Below are 23,098 nucleotides of genomic sequence, written 5' to 3'. Positions count from 1 at the left end.
AACTCACTATCTCAACCAGTATGGCAATTACTGTCTGCTAGTGTGAGTGTATTACTCATTTACCTACGTAAATGTACCTGCACTTATGCTTGTGCTAATACACGAGAGCAAATACACAAATGTCTACCTAGAACAAAAGGCACTAGCAATCACAGGGGATAAAAGATCTGAACAACTGTATTCACTCATCCTCCCTCTCTCTCTTGACAGCTGGATACTTCTTCAGGTCAAGTATTCCTCAGATCTGTATGAATATGGCAATTCCTTTTGCCACTTCTGCTGTACAGCTTGGGCCCAATTTACGAAAGGAAGATGTTATGAATTTATCAATACCAACTATTGGAGCCAATAAAAGACATGCAAAATACAAAGAGGAGCGCTTATGTCAGAGATGATTTAACGGCAAGCACATACTTGGGTGTGATTTAGCAGTCTCTTTTTCCTCCCCTTCCTTTTACCTGATTGTCGGATCCGTTGCAGGGTCTGCTGCACCAGGACTTCTGAGCGGGGAACGATAACGATGAAGTCTACTTTGCTGAAGTGGCCCAGGTCCAGGCTCTGATTGCCACTGTCTGCTATAGCACAAACCTGGGACAAGAGCTTTCTGGCAACCGTAAGCTGTGGCTGGTAAATTTGGAAGGTATCAACATCCAAATCTAGAGTGTGCGTGTTTGAAAAAGAAAACAAAACACAACAAGAAGCATGTTTACTTCCCCACCCCCCAACATACACGACCCTCCAAATCGCCTACCCTCTACTATGAGAAAAAAAAAGCAAAAGAATCACTCACCAGAATAAATCCTACCACTCTGGAAAGCTGGGTACATACCTCAAATGTCAACTTCCTCTTTTTAATCAAAGTGTGATTATCTGTCAGATGACCTCAGGGACAGAACTGCCCATTTTTAAGCGCTTTAAGTGTTTCTGAGCATTTTTAAGCATACTTTTAAGCATATTTCAGGAGCTTCCCTCTCCCACTCCTGCCAGGAGAACCAGCTGAGGCTATGGTGCTCAGGGCATCACGGGAGGAGAGCCACCACACCTATGAACCTGAGGAAACTGAGCCTGCCTTGATAATCCTGCCAAGGAGATTCTAGCAGGGCAGCAGGAAGCTAGGAGTTCATTTGTACATCAGGTCTTGATGTACAAATTCATTTGTACATCTCGGATTTCTTGAGCCCCATTCTATGTAAGCATTGAGATAGCCATGGGTCTATCTGTCTTATCCTTACATATACTACAAAGGGAAGATAAGCAATACACTTATGAAATAAATCTCAATTATTTTTTGGGAGGAGAGCATTTATTTGTTTGGAGGTTTCTTGATTTTTAACAAAATCTGAGTCTCAGATTTAACTGAGCTTAATAAGTGTCAATATACTACTTGCAGAGAACTGGGGGACTGGACTTTTTATAGGCACGTAGCAGAACATTCCTGTTTCCTGCAAGAAAAAGCATGTTCCTGTTTTCAGTATTTCCAGTAGGCAATTTCTATGCCTGACAATCCATGTTTAACTAGCCCCTGACCGTTTTCAGCTTGCAGGTTACCAACAGTAAAATAGGATTTACCATAATCCCATTACAGTTTTTCTTTCCATCAGTTTTTCTACTGGGTTAAATCCTGATGAGCAGTGTTTATCATTAAAAAATAAAATAAAATAAAATAAAATAAAATAAAATAAAATAAAATAAAATAAAAACTAAAATAAAAATCCAGACCTAATACAAATTTAATACACTAGAACAACAGTTGTTTTTTCAAGTAACAAACCACTTTAAAAAGTGTTATAATTTACATGAAAACCTGAGGTTATTTGGGGATGGTTGGACTAGATGATCCTGGAGGTCTTTTCCAACCTTAATGATTCTACATTAGTTTTACAAAGACGTACACGTGTTCATGTGTGCACTTATCTCCTGCTCAGACCTGCTTCATTGTTCATTCCTGTGGACCTACTTTGGGAGAAAGGTCCCACTTTTTGCCCAGAAGGCTTACCTCCCCCCCTTTTTTTTTTTTTTTTAATTCAGGCAGATTCCCTGTAGCTTAAGTCATTGTATAGCCATATTTTAAAGACAAAACTAGCCCAAAATAATAGTTTTGAAAAAAACATGAAGGATTAAAAAATCACCACTGCACATCATTACACGGTAAGAACAAAAATAAAACAATAATAATAATTTAAAACAAAATCAAAAGATGGTTATAATTTCAAATTAATCCTGTGTGGAAGCTCAAGGCTTGTCCTTCTGGCAACCACCCTAATTGGATCTTCTGATCCATTTGCAGACTATAAACCATCATGGTTTTGTTCAGATTTAACCCTGAGACGATTAATTTGAACTAACTAATGTGAGTCAGAAGCATACCTTTCTTTCACAGGGAAAACAAAGCTTTATTGGAGACTGAATTTGCTTTAATACTAGACCTAAAAGAATCTCAGTGTTCACAGCAGCTCAATGTATCTTCTTTTACCATTACTGTCATACGAAAAGGAAAGCGTGGTTAAAACTCCGAATAATGAAACAATTCCAAAATGGGAAAAATGATAATTAGCATTTTTAGGTAGACACTCCTAGCTCATCCACTGCACCTAAGTATCCCCATCACAGTATGCTGAATAATACATATATCAAGTACGAAAATTATAGATTATGCTTGCCTAGCACACTTGCTCCGAGATCCTAAAACACTCTCCTCAAAAACTGGGAAGAAGTAAGCCCCAGGGCACAACTGCATAGTACATATTATTACAACTTGACATGTGGAAAGTGAGGAATATCAAAAGTTAAAACTCAGGAGGGCACCTGGGGAGAACAGCAAGGAGAACACAGTTCTCTTTGCCATGAACATAAAATTACATACCTTTTCTAGTTGTACAAGGGTGAGATGAGGCCACACTGACATCTTCTCTACTCTGCTTTGTGCAGAACAGATCACATATTTTAACTTTGGAATTATAAAAGCTAGGGGGAATAAAAGTTGCTGAAGCTGCTACTGAGTTTTTCCATCCAGGAGACTGATGTATTTCTACATCCAGATGGCAATATTAATATTTGAAGGTTGGCACACTGACTACAGACTCTTCAGACTCTTCTGAGGCACATGCATTTTGACATTTAACAAACCAGTCACTTACTTCACATCTTGCATGTTAAAAAAAAATTACCTGGTTCTTGTGTAGAAACCATGGCAATCGCCTCCTGTGATGATACACACTCACTAACATCTCCATTAAAAGGAATAATGACGCTTTCCCCTCGCTGCTGTAGCATTTTCTCTAACAGCTTGTCCAAATCATCACCTAGTTAAGAATTAACAAGGCCAAATTATTTGGAAGCACTTTAAGATAAATGATGTATAACATGACATACAGATGTTCTCACATGGCTGATGGCAAATCTGTGAAGGGGCAGCGGACTGGAAATAAAGAGAAGAGAGGGCTGGGAAATTTGCCAATTGAATAAACACAAAAAAAAAAAAGGAGAGGAGAGGAGAGGAGAGGAGAGGAGAGGAGAGGAGAGGAGAGGAGAGGAGAGGAGAGGAGAGGAGAGGAGAGGAGAGGAGAGGAGAGGAGAGGAGAGGAGAGGAGAGGAGAGGAGAGGAGAGGAGAGGAGAGGAGAGGAGAGGAGAGGAGAGGAGAGGAGAGGAGAGGAGAGGAGAGGAGAGGAGAGGAGAGGAGAGGAGAGGAGAGGAGAGGAGAGGAGAGGAGAGGAGAGGAGAGGAGAGGAGAGGAGAGGAGAGGAGAGGAGAGGAGAGGAGAGGAGAGGAGAGGAGAGGAGAGGAGAGGAGAGGAGAGGAGAGGAGAGGAGAGGAGAGGAGAGGAGAGGAGAGGAGAGGAGAGGAGAGGAGAGGAGAGGAGAGGAGAGGAGAGGAGAGGAGAGGAGAGGAGAGGAGAGGAGAGGAGAGGAGAGGAGAGGAGAGGAGAGGAGAGGAGAGGAGAGGAGAGGAGAGGAGAGGAGAGGAGAGGAGAGGAGAGGAGAGGAGAGGAGAGGAGAGGAGAGGAGAGGAGAGGAGAGGAGAGGAGAGGAGAGGAGAGGAGAGGAGAGGAGAGGAGAGGAGAGGAGAGGAGAGGAGAGGAGAGGAGAGGAGAGGATAATTTCAGTCCTGTGCCTTTACAGCTAATGGTGACATCTCATGATGTCAGATGTTACAAAGAAACACACTAGAAAACAGCTTCCAACACCTGTGCTAAAAGTGCAAACAAAGAATGATGCCCTCCTGTCAAATTCAGCAGTCCAAACAGTGCTAAAAATGTTTTGTCACAAGAGGAATAATTCCCACTGCACAGGTGAAGGCTGAGTACTCCTTTACACTCACTTCATGAAGGGAAAGAAAAGATACTTCACAGTGAAAAAGGGAAAACTGTATTCATGTGTGATTTAACTGCTGAACAGAAGGGAACACCAACCCCCCCAAAAAATGACACAATCCCTGTCTTTGCTGGAACTTCTGTTTGTTAGGATCACTTACCTAAAGATGTGTTTTTGAAATGTGATGCCAGGAAACTAACTTTCCCCGTGATGAGCTCATAACTAATCTCTTTCAAAAATTCACTGGTGGTAAGCATGCTTTCTGCAAGTGCTCTAGATTGATATTGACCTGGAGAGGAGGGGAAAAAAAGCAAGATCAGTCTTTAACACAGCGCACTGTGAACGCAACGTTTTCATCCTAGAGGTAATGGGCATGCCGATGTTCAGTTATGGATCTCCACTGCCTTTACCCAACACCCTGGGAGAGAATCTCACACCTATTTTGCTAGAGACAGGAGAAATCTGTCTAGCACATTGTTTGCCAGCCATTGTCCATAGGTTTGCACACTTGAGTGACGAATGATATGCAAAATAAATGTCTGTACCTTAGACGGAGTGGAGGATTTTGGTTAAATATGAAAAAGTAATTATCCCAAGTATAGAAGAAGAACGAACATTACTAATTTATATAAAGAATCTGAAAATCAACATGGTAAAAAGGATAAAAAGCATATTCTGTTTTACAGTGATCTGCAGAAGACTGTGGTCTATCCAGTACCCATCATGTAAGATGGCACAGCTGTTACATGAAACAGAGGACAGACAGATTCATTTGCCACTGGGTCACTCCAAGATATTTTCTACGAAGCCAAGCCAAGATATTTTCTAAGAAGGTATTTTCTAAGAAGCCATTCTCTCAATTCTCTCAAGAAGCCATAAAGACTACCGTACAGTTGGTTTTTTAGGTCCTTGTGGACATCAGTACTCCAAGTCTCGATGGAGGAGTAGTGAACATTGCAGAGCAAAAATATGAAGGAGAGTAAAAATTAAAAAAAGGATGTAAAAGCTGGAAATTTCAAAGCTGCAACAACGTCTTGAGAAACTGCATTCTGCAAATTTCCATTAAGATTCACAGTGTCCTGCAAATGCACTTACCCAGGACTACTACGCAGAACTCATTTCCTCGTATCTTTGATGCGCAAATGGCAACTACGTAATCCGGGAGCTTCTGATGATGTTTCATTTCATTCAGAGACCTCAAGGTCTCCGAGATGCCCTCTGCCAGCGAGTTCTGGGTAACGACCACGTGCACGAGGTCCCGGGACACACTAGCAATTAACCTAGCAAGCCAAGGGAGCTGACCTGGCGACACAGAGATGCACTGTGCACTTATCTGCAAGGATCGCTCTCTCAGAGTGAACTCCTGCATAGCTTTCAACATTATCTGCTCAAATTCTTCCCTCAGGGGTATCTGGTCAGGACCTACGTGAAAAACAAAGAGGAGAACAGTATCTCATATCAAAATGTTATTGAACCAGGATTAATCTCTTGTCTGTCTTGATATGACAAGCTCTTTCACTGTATTTTTTACACGTAAAAACCCACTCCCTGCTCCGTGGATATCTACCCACACAGCATATTCTTCCTTTATCATATTAGAAGCCTCCCTCTCTCTCTGTACCATGCTTTCTCTCTCACCATCCTCCTATTTTCTTTTTGACAATAAGGTATTCCATTGTATTCCTAGCTTTTCTACCCTCAGAAACTGGTGGGATGAACAATAAAGTTGAGGAAATACGTGCCTTTTGCCTGGAACAGAAGGATTAATCCCATAACCTCCACACGTCTTTACAGCAGAAAACACAAACACTCACCCCTGCAGTCTGATCACAGCCATGCAATATGAACAAAACCTGTCAACTGGTCTTCATTTTGCTTTTTCTCATCATGCATACACATAAACTAAGTGCAGATACAAGCAAACAGGTTTAACCTCTTCTCTTACGGTTTAGTTTAGCAAATTTTCAAACTTCTAATTTTAAGAAGCATAGGTACACACAACTTTAAATCTGCAGCCCTCAGAGTTTGTAAACTGTGTTGTGAACCTCAACCGGAAAATCAAAATAGAAGCTATCCTATCTTAGTATCAGTCCCCCAGCTCAGCTTTAACTAAGATTTTGTTCAATAAGATTTATCTCATGGTCAAAGACACTCAGGAACCTATGAAGAATATTCATGAATGCAGAGCAAAAAGTAACCATAGTTTAAATTGCCAAGATCCCATGGCAGTGCCAAAGCAGAGAGCTTCACACTTCAGCAGTTTGCTTTTCTATGACAAAAAAAAAGGGAGTTAAATACCAGTGATATGTGAAATGCTGTTGGTTTTTTTGTTTGTTTGTTTGTTTGCATGTTGTCTTTCAGGGCCAAAGAAAAGAAACAAAGTGAGCAGTGAAAAAAGGAAGCAGAAAAATTGTGTGAGAAGCAGGGCAGGGAACGGGTAAATAAACCAAGTATGCAATACGCAAAATTGCTGCGGGTTGTCATTTTGCCTTTTTGAGAAGTAAATATGGAGAGAGTCGTCACCCAATTACCGTAGGATGGCAGGACAGCTATAGATTTCTAAAGGCAAGGCTGTTCACATTTTTGCTGCGAAGTTCTGATTATTTAATGCATGGACACGATGGCCTACAAGGCATTGGTGAGAGTTATGGGTATAGCTCTGTATTTCTAATGATCTTTTTGGGAAATATATTTTCTCTTCCTTTCTAAGGTGATGATTTGTAAGAGAAAAACTTTTCAAAATAAAGTTAGTTATCAGAAGGGCACTGATAAGGGAATATGCTGAAATTGGCACCGTGCTTAATACCACAGTTGACTCGTGGCAGTCTTTCCCCACAGCAATTATCCAGAAAAACAAAGGAAGTGAGATCGTCTGGGATGAAAGACAAAATGAGCAATATTTGGTGACAAACAGTTTCATAAATACAGAACAGGTATCTGTCAAAGTTAAAAGAGAGGATCTGATAGCTTCTCTGCAGAAAAGAGTACACAAAGGGATCGTCTTCACTTCAGAAAATGAAACTACCAAGGAATAATACCATATAAAATCATGTATGGCAAATACAAGAACTTGAGGTACAAAAATAATGAATGCTGTCAAAGTTAACAAACGTGAAATCCAAGTAAGCAAAGGCACTAGGCTGTAAAAAGCACTGAAATCAAATATTCCTTGATAGTTTTTTAGTTATTCCTTTATCAGTCAACGGAATTTACAGCAACACTATGGCTCACAGTCACAGCTTGAGCTGGGAATAGCCTTCATAGTAGGTTTAAAATGGAAGTATCAAAGACATACTTATTTTGTTTGCTTTGATTTGTAACGTCACTGTGAGATTGCTCAGAAAACATAAACGCATACAAAAATATTTTGCACAAGTAGTGAGATCTGAAAAAATTAGGCAAGGCTCAGGCTGTGTCATTCTTCTGTCTGCTTTTTTGATCTTTGCCCTTATCTTATGCTTTTGGAATATATTCTGGAAGTAATAATAGCTTTTAGCCCTACTTACTCAAGAAAGAGGCTCACATGAATAAACTGCTAATTTATGTGTGCAATTTGTCTTTTCTCCTCGTCAAAAAGCTTTGGAACATGACTGCCCTCCATCTTTAACCTGCTTTGATTATACAATATGGGATAAAGGCTACAACTGTCAGGATTCAAACAGTTTGAAGTTTGGAGCAAGATGAAAACCTGTGCCATGCTTTGATCCCCGTGTTCTTCAAAACGTATTTACTTTGCCCCCTCATTTCATCTCGCACTCCACATATGTCCAAGAGGAAAACTGCTCAGCTTTCAACAGCTAGTACCCAAAGCCAAACTCAACACCTGCTATAATATGGGAACTTCTTTATGCTGAAGGCACAGTGCTTCCTAGACATAGCTCAGCTAAGCTCCAGAAGCTTTGAACAAGGCCTGCTCTAGCTTGCAGCGAAGACAGACTGAACAGCGCCTTAAGGCTGGATTTGCTTATGGAATGTGCTTCACTGGCTCCAGGAGATTCAATAAATCATCTATTTTTAATTGGAAATGCTGTACCAGCTTGCTGCACGATTCCCTGAAGGAAATTTGCAAGCTGCCTCTATCAATCCAGAACTGTGTGAGGCAGCTCGTTTTAAAATGCAACCTCTACAAACTTTCCACACCGAGGATAAAAAACTCAAAATAACAAAATTAAGCCCACTGAGAGAAGAGCAAGAGAAAAACAGAAAGAGAAAAGAAAGAGAAAGAGAAAGAGAAAGAGAAAGAGAAAGAGAAAAAGCCAATAAATAAAAGAAACACTTTGTCTGTTCCAACCTGGCATACAATGGACTATTAAGGGCATTTCCCAGCAGAGAATGATAAATAAAGCAAACAGGTCACGGAGGGCATTGCAACACAGAAGATAGCCTCCTTCCTGTCTATAACACTTCTGCATCAGCAGAGAACAGCAAAGCAGAAGAACACAGGGGTTAAACCTAGGCAGAGTGCTTTTACTCCCCAAATTATAGTGTTATCACCAGCTGTACTTTTGAAATGTCTGTATGTTTCAAACCATTATGTATTACAGATGCCCGAACAGAAATCCAATTGAGGAAAAGCAGCGTGATCCTCACAAAGGTTACTTCACACTCCTGTATAATAAACAATATCTTTTCAAATACTGAAGTTAAGAAATAGACTGCTGTGAGAAGCTTCCAAAAGCTGTCCTGCAATATTCTTTGACTTCTAAATCCTTACTGTTAACATTGTTGTATTTTACCCTAAGGTAGGGAAAAATGGACCTGTAATGAGAGGAAGAAAACGTGCTTTGCTCTCAAACTTGCAAAGGATCCGTTTCAAATACATTTGCAAGAATGAGATATTCATTGAATAACTTGCCTAAGTCTGAAAAACAAATGTGGTTTTCATGTAAACGGTGCTGTCACCAAAACAATGATGACCATCACACATCTGCTGGCATCTGTCACGAAACTGAATAAAACAGACTGAGAGTCCTTAGAAAGAGCTGTGATAACTGATGGTTTGATACCCTAAGCAAATGAGTTATCTGCATTGCAAATGAGGAGCCATTTTCACAGAGGTGACCTGGTCAATCCCCATATGGAGAGCAGAAGCAGTATCAGTTCTTAAGTTCGCTTCTTCAGTCAGATGTTCAAAGGAGCAAAGTCACACACACTAGATGGAGCCACTTACCTCTCCCAGGCACAAAAAAAAAAAAAAAAAAAAAGCCAGAAAATTGGCTCAGAAACAGAAATAAAAAGGGTGGGGAGAAAAAAGACAGTAAGAAATAAAAACTGAAGTGCTTAGGACAAGCTGCTTACCTAGTTGGACAAGATACTGAATAGTTAAAAGTATCATGTTCTCCACACTTAGCAGCTGACTGCTGGTCAAACCCAGGAGATCCAGATCCTTGTTTTCCAGCTGTGGAATCTTGTAGCAATTCACCAGTAAGGGACTCACAACAATATCACCGACATTTCCATAGAAATAAGGTAAAGTGCCATAACCTTTCATAAACAAAACAAACAAACAAGTGAAAAACACAGAAATTGACAAGATAATCCATTACATGAAGTCTTGCACAACATAAACGTTTCCAAACTTCTCCTAAATGTTACCTTGAAAAACATCCTGCATCACTGGCCACTCCTGACATTATAATTTCATATAAAGGAAGTGAAATAGGCCACTGCTCCTTTGCTGTTTTTTTAAAAACAAGTGATCACAAAGATGTGCAAAAGCTATGGATAACTGCATACCATCGGGATAATAATTATTTTTATCCAAATACAGATGAGAATAATATCTGTTTGGGCCTTAACCTGACCTTTAGATACATATTCTCCATAATAGAGTGTACAAAACCCAAAAATCAATGGAAGGAAAAGAACATTGATCTTAACATTATGAAAACAGCATCAGTAACATTAGAATTGATTCAGCTACCTCAGTATCGCCGTGATTAATTGCATTTTTTTCCATGTTTATGTTCTGTTTTCATACACAGGCTAAATAAACATCAACAACTAAGCATGCTGTTCTGTAAGGCAAAGCGTATGAAAACAGGCTAACTCTTCTTTTCCTTGAGAATGTTTTCCTTTTAAAAAAAAAAAATTTCCACGCAGATTTTGCCAAACCCATCCATTTGGGTACATCTGGTTCTGTACTATTAATAGGACACTGCTTCTCAGGGACACTAACATTTAGCCTAGCTGAGGACTTCATTGGCAACTCTCCAAGAGCCTAAGGGCTGCATTCAATTTGCACTTAAGCTGATAACTGCAGACACCCTCATCTTTAATAACGAAGCGTCTCTCTGAAAACATTAAAGCACCATGCTAGAACTTCAGAATACGCTTCCAGAAAAAAAAAAAGACTAAGCCAAACAAACCAAACGAAGTGTAACCCTAGCCTCGAGGGTTTCACTAGCGTAGATGGCCCTCTTAGTTCTTTTGAAATTGCTTGTATTAGGATTATCTCTGTAAGTGAGGACTCTGAGAACTTCTCTGTGTCTTCATGAATGATGAATTATTCCATGGACTGTACTGACAGGCGTTTTCTCTTAACACTAAAGCTACTTTATACAAGCAGCTGTATCATGCTGGACTGAAAAGGGATTTAAAGAGTTAAAAAAAAAAAAATCACTCCTCAACATTTTGGCAGTACTGGCCAACCCATCTTTGTTATATATTATGCCCTTATTGCTCAGCTTGAAAAGGATATTCACATCACAAATACTTTTGAAGTAAAAGCCAATGTCTTTCTCAGGGTTAACACTGTGCTTCATAGAGCTAAAGAATTTTAAAAGCCTGATCTGTTATCTCAGTCACTTACAATAACGATGGACTATAAAAGACAAAAAGTTAGTACGATTCACTTCTGATTAGCCAGGATGTATCAGTTTTCTGGTTCTCATGCAGAATCCCTGGGCTTCAAGATCTGGATAATACATGCTACAGGAAATATTTTCTTGTTTTGTAAGTTGTTTACACTGGGAAGCTATTTTCATTACATGGAAATATTTCTATTCTTGGATTTTACAAAAATGTTATCTGTACAAAATTTCAGTTTGGCCAGAGGTTTTGCATCAATTTGACCTCGTCATGACCCGTTTGCAAATCAGGTCCTCTCAGAAATCTCCAAACTTCCAATTTTAAGTGTTGAGCAACTAAGTAAACTATCCATGACAAACTGATTACATACTGTACCGAATGTCAGAACCAACAAAAAGAAACCAAAAAAAAAATAAAACAAAAACCTTTCTCTTAGGGGAGCATGCATTTGTTCAAAATGCAGGATTTGACTCCCCAGTGTCAGACTTACCTATCAGAATCACTGGTCTGACTCCCGAGTTATTCAGCAGGTTTTCAGGAACTATTACAGTCTCCCCTGCCAGGATGGGTTGAGGCTGTAAAATTCCAGTTAACATGGATTGAGGAACTGGGACTGACAAAAGAGGCTCTATAAAATAAAGAAAAGAGAAGCTTCCATTACTAAAAGGCTCATACTGTGATTTGGCCGTATGAACAAATAAAAAATAAATAAATAACTCCAGATCACAAACTGTAATAAAATTCAAGAGGCCTCTGCATTTCCTGCTATAGTTTTAAGGAATTTAAATTAAGAGCCTATACCCTCCTGTAGACCCACCCCTAAAATAAAACTGTTTCTGGCCACTGTGTTGTTGGTGGGAACAAGGGAGGAAAACACAAGGTTGAATATGCATCTTCAAACAAAGCCAAGTACTAAGCCAAGAGGCCACCTCTAAGACAGCGGCTACCTCTCAATAATACCTGTCAAGGAAAGGGAAGCGACTGCTCTGACTTCTGGCCTAGAACATACGTAGCTGGGAAAGGAAATACAAGCCAAAATCTCAGAGATGTCCTTAGACAGTTGTTGGAAGGATAATAAATAAATAAATAAATAAATAAATAAATAAATAAATAAATAAATAAATAAAAGGCTTTAGGCATGAAAGTGCAAAAACAGCTTTCACAAGTAAAAAGAAACAAAATGCAAAAACGTGTCATCTGTTATCAGGTTTCGGTGTGAGGCCTCCTTCAGAAGTTTCTCAGGCTTCATTTGGTTGTTTGTAACAGATTTTTCAAACAATGCTATCTCCAGAAGACATCAGAGGCAGCATGAATAAATGTATGCATGCATACATTTTAGCTGTGGAAATAGCTGTGATTGATTGGAGTTGCTCAAGCAGGCAGGCCTACACTAACTACCACGTAACCCTTCTTCCCGTGATAAATATCTCTGCAAGTCAGTTCCAAAACATCCCAGACGCAAATCCTCCAAAGCAGAGTTAAGAACATATTGTGCATGATGACAAACATTTATTATTTTTTTTATCCTCGGGTGTTTATTCTCCTATTCTGTAGAGAGATCAGTGAGCAATTGTACGTTCCCCTTTACCAACTATTCTGAATCTCACAACTGCAAAGCCCATAAATAGGGAACAGTTTTATTAGTAGTTATGCATAAAGAGGTACCTACATGCACGTTGATGACTATTCACACATGTTTATATTTAATCCTATTTCACATAGTGCTATCACACATCCCTTCTAGATGTGTCTATCCCTTTTCCACACATATGAGCTATTTGGTCTCACAAACTTTAGCCTTCTAAGCAAAGATGACCTAGGGAACATCAGTGTCCTTTCTTAAGCCAGAATTACACAAAGGCATTTTTCCTACACCAGAACTGAGTGTGCTGTTTCTGTAGCATGCCACACCAGGTAAGAGATGATGTATTCAAGTAGAAGGCTAATGGAAATCCTTTAAATGTTCAAGTAGAAGGATAATGGAAACCCATTAAATACGTTCATATATACACACACCTGCACAGTTGCAGAAGAACTGAGCTATCTTTGGGGAACTTAGGTGTAGATCCTTATAATTTTCATCCTCCTTTTTCTCTCTCTCCCCCAGGAGTTTCACCTTCCCATTGTACCAGCTGAGATTACAGAAACAAGAACAATTGTGTGCTTTTCTGGGTCACGTGAAAAACTCTCCACGGTGCCCTTAACTACTTCAGCAAGCTCTGTTATGTTTTCTGTGCAACCCTTAAGAGAAGGAGCACAGGGCTACTGATCTGGCTGAGAATAGGTTTTTTTTATTTTATTTTATTTTTTTTTTTTGACAAATATCTGTATCATTCAAGTTTTACCTGTTCTAGTTGAGGGCCGAATTGCAGGAACAGGTACCGCTAAGCCAGGAGGAGGGACTGGGGAGCCAGGAGACCATCCCCGGTGACGTTTCTTTGGTGGTCCAGAACTGGACATTGATGCTGTGAGAAAAAAAAAAAAAAAGCAAAAAAGCAAAAATAATCCTAAGTGCTGTTCTTCCAGACTTCAGCCCACATTTCCGTTTCGCCGTGGTGTTGAGCTGCTTTCACACTACAGAGTTCCAGAGGTTTACACCCAGCCTTACACGAAGGCAGACTACGATGTGAGAAATGCTTCTACCTGTGTCAAAAACTACAGCGTTGTCATTAGCAGTCATGCCAGACACCAAAAGGATCTGTAAAGACTGAATTGCAGAAGCAGCTATGATGGGAAGAAAAACAAGATCACGAATTTCAGGTTCAACAGCCAGTGCAGCTTAAAAGGGACACAGAGCAGAGGTTTTCTTTACCTTGGTCTCCAGCTGCACAGCCAGGGATAGGAGAGGTCAAGTGAGGCATTGGCCGAGCGACTGCAGAACTCAATACATTATTTCTTCCTCCATTAGCGTTTCCATTAGCAACATCAGTGGCACGCAGTGAAAGAGGAGCTGAGTATAATAAAATACAGAGTGTGTGGCTTGAGACAATCTTGAAAACAAACAAACAAAATAATACAGCAGCATGCAGACACAAAAGAACAGGGCAAGATGCACAACTGAAAGAAACCCACTCCAGGGAAAGCATGAAGAGTACTTGGCAGAGAATAATTTGGACACATGCTGCAAAATCCTAACCTTGAAACAAGTTCTCCGCGTTTGAAGGCAGAGAGAATAGGATGAAGAAAAAATCCCCAATCCAACAGAATAAAAAAAAAATACATACAGAGAAAAATCACTGGGATGCTTACGATACATTTTTAGACACTGAAAATTTTAAAAAGTGCTCGTCATGAATTCGTTTTATAAAGATTTCTAAGCCTCTCTGGTGCTCCTTTGTATTTTCTCCCAGTTGTCCGCGTGCCATGCACACTGAGTCACTCCAGGGCTCTCGTCTGGAGCCTTAGAAATGGAGACTGGGCAGGCGAAAGAGGACAGGCTGCTGTGAAGTGCACACGCTCTGAGTGTTACTGAGGCAAACCATACTTCATTCTGCTACCTCTGCCTAAGACAATCCTCCAGCCCCAGCCGGCCTGACACCCTGGCAGGCCCCACTATATCCAGATCACGAAATGAAACTACGAAAACAGAGGATCACAAATGGCATAAACTGCCTAGAGTGGACATGGATCCCAGTAGGGACTATGGCTCCTTTCCATATCTACCAGCTCCACTGTGAGTTAGCTCCCAAGAAGATTTCCAGGGGCAACAGCAGGAGATGGTGCAGCAGCCTGCTGATGTTGGCTGCAGCAGAGAGCCTGAGATAATGGTATTGTGCTTAGTACACTCTAACGTGGAAGTTGAAATGGTGGGAAGTAATTTCTGTGCGTGATAAATTCTCCTACTCAAATACAGCAGGGAGAAGCACCAGTTTCATTTACCTGAAAGCCTCATTTTCTGCTGTTTTACACAAAACTACGTTAATGATTTATTTGATACAGGTACATTCATTAGGTCCAACGAAGTAATATGCATATATAGCAATGTACATTGTATAAAACAGCAAATACAGAATCACAGAATCATTAAGGTTAGAAGAGACCTCCAAGATCATCTGATCCAACCACCCCCCTACCACCAATGTCCCCACTAAACCATGTCCCCAGGCACCACGTTCAACCTTTCCTTGAACACCCCCAGGGACGGTGACTCCACCACCTCCCTGGGCAACCCGTCCCAATGCCTGAAATGTCTCCTCATTTCCAACCTACCCAATGTCATATGGCATTTCCTCCTAGAGGAGGCTTTTCATTTATTAACCACACAACGCAGAAATGATTAATTACAACAGCACAGATATTAAACCTCCTTAAAGCAAGACTGTATTCCACAAAACGCATCTGAATCAACTATATTCATTGCAAAAGAACAACAACTCCCAGTTAATGGGGCAAGAATTAGTGGAATATCAAGAGGTGGCGTTTTGGCCCTCCTAGGTATCTTAGGAAGTGCGAGAGGTATATGACATGCACTTTTATCAGAATGTCAGATCTGAAAGCCGTGGTATGGCTCTGCTTGGGGATAGTAATAGACATGGAAGATTTCTGTGCAGAGGACCTGTAGAATATGATGGTTTTAAAGAATCCTAGTGAATGCTTTCCTTTCCCCTTTCCACCAAAAAGATGATTCCTTTATTTCTTTGCTGCTAAGCAGACAATTCCCTCGGCTCTCAGTTATCCTGGAAAGCAAAGTGCTACCTGCAGCAAATGTCTTTCCTACAAGCTGTACTGACAAAGCCAAAGGTTTCACAATGTTCTTGTTCCGAGACGGGTCTTGAGTTCCACTTAAATTAATAGCAGAAGACGATTTTGCTGGACTGAACACTGAAGAATCTGAAAAATATATATATATATTCAACTAAGCAGTAATTAAAAACTGTATACATAAGTATATATGTATTGTATATACAGAAACACGCATACACATTTATCTACACATATCTGCATACAAAGCAATCAAACTATTTTACACTTAAGAGATCATTTAAGGATATCTTGTAGGAGTCGTAACCAACATTTACTGGGCACTTCTGAAGAATCTAGTAATGCACTAGACCCATGACAGATCTCTTTCACAATATTTTGCATTCACAGAACAGTTGAAAAATATTGTAACTGTAGAAAGAGTTATCTCATTGCTCCTAAAAACACCCCTGTGGGATAGGCAAGTAAACGTGGTTACCCTGTGTTACAGATGAGAAAGCTGAGGCAAAGAGCTTATGTGACTTGCCCCGAGCAAGCACAGGGAATAAGCACGTGGAATAAATTGCCTAAAAGGCTGTGGAATCTCCATCACGTGAGATTTTCAAGCACAAGTTATTGAACCTCTGTCAGTCTCAGACAAGCGTGACTTAGGGCAGGAGAAAAAAAAAAATCAAATATCTAAGCTCTGAAGATCACCTTACAGCACTACTACTATAAGACTAGGAAAAGTGTATGCCCATTTATAAGCCCGGGTAAGGGATGAAAGGTAGCTGAGCCCAAACTCTTTGCATGAATTAACAAACAGCAACTCCTTCGAGCATTTTACCAAGGCATTAACAAATAAATAAATAATAATTACAGATGGATAAACTGAACAGCAATAAAAAAAATAATGTTTGCCCAGTATAAAAATGTAAATTGTAAAAGATTCAGAACCTCTCAGCATGTAGACCCCTGGTTAAGCACGAAGGTATTTAACATCTGCCATTTACTTCAAAGAAAAATTCAGCATTGGGATGCTGATACACCGGCAAACCCAAACTTATGACCAAGGTGGAAGAACATTACCCCAACATCCGTGCAGAAAGGAGTCTGCAAGAAGTAGGCAACGTAGGCTAAGTTCACCTACAGATGTCCAAGTAAAACAGCCAGGGAAAGAAAACAGAAGGCGAAAACCAACTGGATCGGGCAAATACATTCACCCCCGGGTGACACGCCATTTGGTGAAGGATGGGGAGGGCGTCTGCTTTGCCATATGGGATGGGGAACACACACAGAAGCCTCGGCTGAAAACCTCGTCCATGTTCACGGGACAAATCCTGAACGGCTAACACACAGACCACCAGCTCTGAGGCTTTGGAGGAAAGCACTAGTCTCTCGTTAAATACGATGCAGCAAACATGTAATGAGAAAGCTTTCCTCAAAGCAAACTATCCAGAAGCTTCGGGTCAGGTTTATTTGTCTCACTGTTTTTCTCTCTTTTTCTCTCATTCTGATGTTTTCTTGGAATTGTATCTATGAAATGAGATATGGCTGGTATATGTTTAAACATCACACCGATACCTCAGCAGGACTCTTACTAAAACTGTTTAACTTTCTATCGAAAAACCCTGTTTTCAGTTGCTTTTAAACATCCAAACTGAAGTTTTCTCTCCCGCATTTCCACCTAAACCTGGATTTCTGATACTGTTGCCCTGCCAATAAAACCACATCTCTTTGTAAAAGGAGCTGTGCCTTCCCGTGCCGTTTTGAAAGAGGGGTGCAGTGCTTGACTACAGTGTCATGGCCACGCTGTGCTGTCAGCTTTAACCAGGATGTTGCAAAATTCTCTTGTGCTGCAATCTCCATCATGAAATCAGCAGCTCAGTGCGGGGCTCGGTGTTACTACCTGCCTACAGGTGTCGTCCTAGAATGGGGAGCCTTAACTGCTCACTTACAAAGGCAGAAAACAGAAACGGTTAAAGGGAAAAGTGGGTGTGAGGTGACAAAAAAAAATGAAAACAATTTTGGGAAGTGACTTAACTAGTAAGTACTTTGATTTTAAAACAAGAGACCGTTCACCTCAGAGTACCTATGAGGAGCTAGGAGAGAAAAAGCTGCACCACCATGGGTGATGCACGTCAGAATTCAGGCCACAGAAAAAAAAAGGTGCCCTCCCCCTCCTCTGGTCACAGGGAATTCGTATGTATGAATGTGGCATTATCTTCACTAGAAGATAACCATAGGAGGAGATGAAAAGCTTTTGACAACTGTGACCTAAGAGCACAAACAGTGACACACAGAAGAGGCAGGCAGAGCGAGCACTGCAAGGAGTGATAAGGAGAAAGCGGCATGTAAAAGGTGTAGCTATTAACTCGGCAGGTACAATAGAAGACAAAGCTGTGCAAATATTGTTATTTCGAATAAATAGCTTCTCATGCATCTGCGCAGGTCTCATGCCGGGATCGGGAAGCCAACGGATCATGCAGTGAAATGCAGATGTGTGTGGGTGACACTCTCCTTGCGTTTTAACAAAAGCCTGACAGCCGGGGCTGACCAGCTGGGGAAAGGGCCTCTGAACACACCGCTCAGCGATTGCAATGCCAATTTAAGAATGCATACGTTCAGGTGTTGTTTGCGACAGTTTTATAACTTTTTAATTTATTTTTATTTGTTTTAATTTTGCATGTTTTATCAAGCTGGTTTTCTTCATCTGCATTTCATACTCCTCAGGAGAAACGTATGCTGTGGTACACACATTATCAACCAGTTACAGCAACCAAAGTTTTATGTTTCTATTTTCAATTTCTCAAGGAACAGCACAGACACAAAAACATAAACCACCATAGGTAAAGCTGCAATGAAACAATGGGAACAAAAGCTCAGAGGAAGCACCTCAGCTATTTGTGATAAATAAATTAAGGATGCTGCTTTTTTTGTCAGCCAACATCTGTTTGATTTTTATTGTTTCTCCTAGATTAAGTCTGTCATTAATAGCTTCTCAGAACTAGGAAGCACGTATGAGATGCATGCTAGTTCATGTAACATAAAACAACTGGATGTGCAGGGGAAAATCGCTTTACTAAGCACACCCACGTGTGAAATACAATTGAAATAAACAAACAAATAAGCAAATGCATAAATAAAAGCTGTCCCCCTCAGCCCAAAAGGAGATCTTCTTCCATTTTGAGGCAAATACCCTGGTCTATGTACTAACATCCCACTATAAATGTGTAATCCAAGTCTTTTTAGATCCCCCAAAAAATAAATAAAGTAAAAGGAAACAAGGAATCAAACAAATGAATCACAAGATCATTTAATGCTTTTTTAACTGAGTGTTCTGATGAGAGCTAAGCTCATCTTCCACCTCACCTGGGTCTTAAACCTCTCACAAAGCCAGCTCTGGAAGGTATCCTCCCAGCTGTGATCCCCACATGGCTTGAAGTATAACCACCCACTTCTTTACGGCATCATCCCTCAGCCAGCAATATCTGCGGTAACTTACCACCCCCAACGGTTATCGTTACAGCACCTTCAGCTCCTACCTGTCTGAGTGAACCCTGATTTGTATCCATTAGCTGATCCGCCCTCTGGGGTCGTGGACGGTGACACCGCAGAATTTGGCTTAGCAGGGAGGCTAGCAGCAGCTGATTGCCTGCTTCTACACTCTGCAAACGAAGCAGCTACAGTACAGATTAACAAGGCCTGCCTTCCCCGGTCGGAAAGCTCAGCAACACAGGGGCGGAAGGCGACACAATGGTAAAAGCATACATCCAGCACGTACAACAAACAGCAGCAAATGGCAGCATTCGACAGAAATACAGCTCAAGCAGTTTAGTCAACTTTGTCTTCTAATTAAGCAAACCTCCCCGGGGGCCGCTGAGAGTGCCAGGCAAATAGAGACCAGATGCTGCAAGATGGCAAGGGCCCTCGGCTCTCAGCTTGCAAGGGGCTTGAAGGCATTGGACATGTCCCAGGAAACACTCAGCCACTTCTGTGGCAGAACCTTTACAAAAGCCATCATATGTTGCCCTTTAGAAGGGAAATTGTGCTGACACATGGATTCTTAGTGTGTCTCCAGAAAATCTTCAGGGAGATCCCGTCCCTGGGAACCTCTGTCTGGATGAAAACTGAGTTGAGGGAGGAGAAAGTAATTTTAAATATCTCATATCATTCCATTTTTTTTTAAACCACGATCTAATCAGGTTTTGTTTTGAAGAGAAGAGGGTGTTTAATAGCGCTTCTCTTCCAATTAGACCTTTAATGTTAAGGAAAGGGCAAAGGGTTCCTGGATAGATGGAATCAATACGGGGATAGCGCCTATCAATGCCCATGAGATCAATAATTGGTCAATTTTCTAAACTTTTGTAGGTTCTCGAAACACTTGCAATGAGCATATAATCAAAAGCTAGCCCTGCATCTACCTCTTCCACACGTTTGTGATCAGAAGGAGGTGTAAAACAGTTTCTCGTGTGTGTTACCCCAACACCATTTACCAGGTCACACACCAACCCCATGTGCATGAACATCAGGGGTTGCAGAGAAAACATCCCCAAAGCCAGCTCTGCTCTTCTCCTGTGTATGCCAACATGCTAGCAGCTTAATTAGTGCCTGCAACCAAAACAAAATCTACATTCAGTGAAACAAAACGAAGGGTGACTCCAAATTACACTTCCTAACCAAGCAAAGATCAAGATTGTCACGAGTAGCCTCGCAAATGAACATTGCCAGGCAGCACAAAATGTTCCCATGAACAATTTGCTAAACAGCGCATCAGACTGCACTGTGTTGTGTGGATAAACCCTGCCATAATTCATGGAAAAATAATACAAAATAAGGTTTCCTTTCTCAGTATCTGGAACTTCAAAAAGAGGCTATCAAATTAAATTTCTGAAGTTTTAAAGGAAAAAACAGCTGAAAAACACATCCACTCTGAAGCAGTAGTAAATTATGCTTGGAACAGAAAAGCAGCTGAAGGCAAGATCCCTTTGAACCCCAAACTGATGCAGTACTACAATTACTCATACAGTTTTGTGATAACCATCTCTCTGGTGTCCTGTTGCCATTCACACGAGGATGTGACTCTTCAGAAGTCTGTCAGTCCTCCTGTGGAGCTTCTCCTCTCCTCACATCATCCTCTTTGGAACAAGAGGCACCAGCTCAAACTCTGCCTTTACCGAGGGATACAGGCAGCCTGCATGTGTACCAGTTTGGCAGGCAGCGAGTAGGTGAACTGCTCCCTCTTCAAGTCTTGGTACGGCTCTAACTCAAACATCGTGCATCCATCAATACCAGACCCATGGTTACCTTGCCTCAGGGTCACAGATGTCATTCTCGTTAGCAGATTCATTAACAATATTGCACGGATAGAGGGTAAAGCCCACGTGTAAAACACACTGTAAATGGCAAGAGTATGCAAGATTTCTCCTCTTTCCTTGAGATCAGTGACCTGAGCTTTCTTAATCTTACGCTGTGCTGGCTATCCTCAGGCATTAGCTGGCTAGAATTGCACCTGCTGAGATGAGTATCAATGGAAAGCCAGTGCCAGAGCCCTGGCTGTGAGTCATCTTGCTCGAGGTAGAGAAAAGAATTAGCAGACTGAGGAATCTTATTTCTTCTACCAAGGTGGCTGCACAGCCCAAGGATAGATTTAGGGCTCCCAGTGAAAGCACAGGGAGATGGAGGAAGACAATTTATGATTGTATGGTTATTGTTAAGACTTAATCATTTGGCACGATACAGACTTCAGTGAAATCAGTGGGAATTTTCCCTTCAATCACAAAACAAATTCAGCTTCTATAGTTTCCTTTTAATGCATACATTTTCAGCAGCAACTTTCAATTTTTCATTCAACGTCACATCAGCATAATAAAAAAGCTCGAAGTGAATGGGCACCTTAATTACCTTTCCAGCAAATAAGAGGTCCCTTTGACAGTACCCCTTGGGAGCTCCTTACTAGGTAGTACTTTAAGTGCTTCTGCTTCTTTGGCTGAGTGGTTAATTTCAGGTTGATATGATTGGAAAACTCTGTGAAGTACCGAAATCCTCTTTCTCCACAGCCTATACAATTCCCAGAAAATCCTGGACAAATGAAACAGAAACACACAGATTACACGGCTTTGTGAGAGCTGCTAGGAATAAAGCCACTTCAACCTACCTGCACATCCAGTTCAGGGTGATTAGAGGCCTCCAGCCACCATGTGTACCCTGCACAGACCACTCCTCAGGCAGCAGCCAAATGCAGGCAGGTTTTGTTCTTAATTTTTCTGAAATTCTTCCATCTTTCTAGGCCATACCCATTTATGCTGAAATTCCACCACCAGTGACCCACTCTACCCAGAGCAGAGAGCTACTTGTGGGGTCGGGAGGAGCTATGATGCCAGACAAGGAAATTTCCATAGGCTTTCCTATTTCTGTTCTGCATTTCTACATTAAATGCATGGGCTCCAAGCTGCATGCTTCCCTCTCTTAAAATAGGGGGCTAACCCAGAGTACCCACTGCAACTTGGTGTAGCTAAAATTAGCCTAATATCTAGTGACTTCCTCTGAGACTCCTCATACAAGGCACTCTCCAAGTAAACTGGACTTTACACCATATTAAAGGCTTCAAAGCATTTATTTAAGGTCAAATGCTTAGATTTTCATTGCAAAAAGTAGAGGTGCTTCAAAATGTTCGTGAAAACTTGGAACCTCTCATCAAAGTAACAGATTTAGGAGTAAAAAAAAAATAAGCAGAAGGCTCCTTTTCTGTAATATTTCTCACATGCTTTCATAAAAGATGACAAAATTTTGGGTCGAGGTTGCAGGCACAGGGTCTGGATTGAGGACTATATGCACCCCTGATTTCCTGTGGCATTCACAGCTACATCAAAGGCAATGTTGCACTGCAGCAGTCTGAAATCTTCTAGAACAAAGCACAGAGCATATTCTAAAATGGGCCTGCCCTTAAATCCTTGTTGTTTGAATAAACCCACTTTCCTCTATTATCTAATGCTGAACAATTACATTCTTTCAGCTTGTTTGCTACTCCACTAATCTTTGAATTACTTTCAACCTTTAAGGAAAAAATACTTTATATTCTTTCTGGAACATCAATAATGATTTAAAATAGGGCTAGGCTGATGAGTACCTAGCAGAAATCCTTTACTTTTGATTTTTTTCCATTTATTAATCAGTTCAAGACCTATAACAGAATGCATTTTTCATCCTCATTACTATCATTATTTACCACAACGCCAAGCACATCGGAGAACACTGGTTCCTACCTACACTCACCTGTCAGCCAAATTCCTAGCTT

General features: G+C 40.9%; 1 protein-coding gene across 6 annotated transcripts in view; it reads right to left on the bottom strand.

Annotated features, from left to right (window-relative positions):
• Nucleotides 1-23,098, bottom strand: part of GREB1L (GREB1 like retinoic acid receptor coactivator) — a 127,264-nt gene that overhangs the window by 27,124 nt on the left and 77,042 nt on the right. For 3 of the 6 annotated variants that reach the window (XM_082752962.1, XM_082752961.1, XM_082752963.1), the window contains 11 exons: nt 21,706-21,882; nt 19,347-19,484; nt 15,817-15,951; nt 13,934-14,071; nt 13,467-13,586; nt 11,612-11,749; nt 9,610-9,795; nt 5,407-5,733; nt 4,472-4,600; nt 3,168-3,302; nt 459-656 (listed from right to left, as the gene is read on the bottom strand). In XM_082752962.1, the coding sequence (XP_082609088.1) occupies nt 459-656; nt 3,168-3,302; nt 4,472-4,600; nt 5,407-5,733; nt 9,610-9,795; nt 11,612-11,749; nt 13,467-13,586; nt 13,934-14,071; nt 15,817-15,951; nt 19,347-19,484; nt 21,706-21,882 (1,821 nt within the window). The remainder of the gene's footprint in view (nt 1-458; nt 657-3,167; nt 3,303-4,471; nt 4,601-5,406; nt 5,734-9,609; nt 9,796-11,611; nt 11,750-13,466; nt 13,587-13,933; nt 14,072-15,816; nt 15,952-19,346; nt 19,485-21,705; nt 21,883-23,098) is intronic. The other 3 variants (XM_082752964.1, XM_082752965.1, XM_082752966.1) reach the window with 2 other exon arrangements.

Source organism: Aythya marila (assembly GCF_965140915.1).
Source record: "Aythya marila genome assembly, chromosome: 2".
In the NCBI taxonomy this organism is placed as follows: Eukaryota; Metazoa; Chordata; class Aves; order Anseriformes; family Anatidae; genus Aythya; species Aythya marila.
The sequence above is the reverse complement of the archived record's forward strand: the minus strand, read 5'-3'. Positions and strand labels throughout refer to the sequence as shown.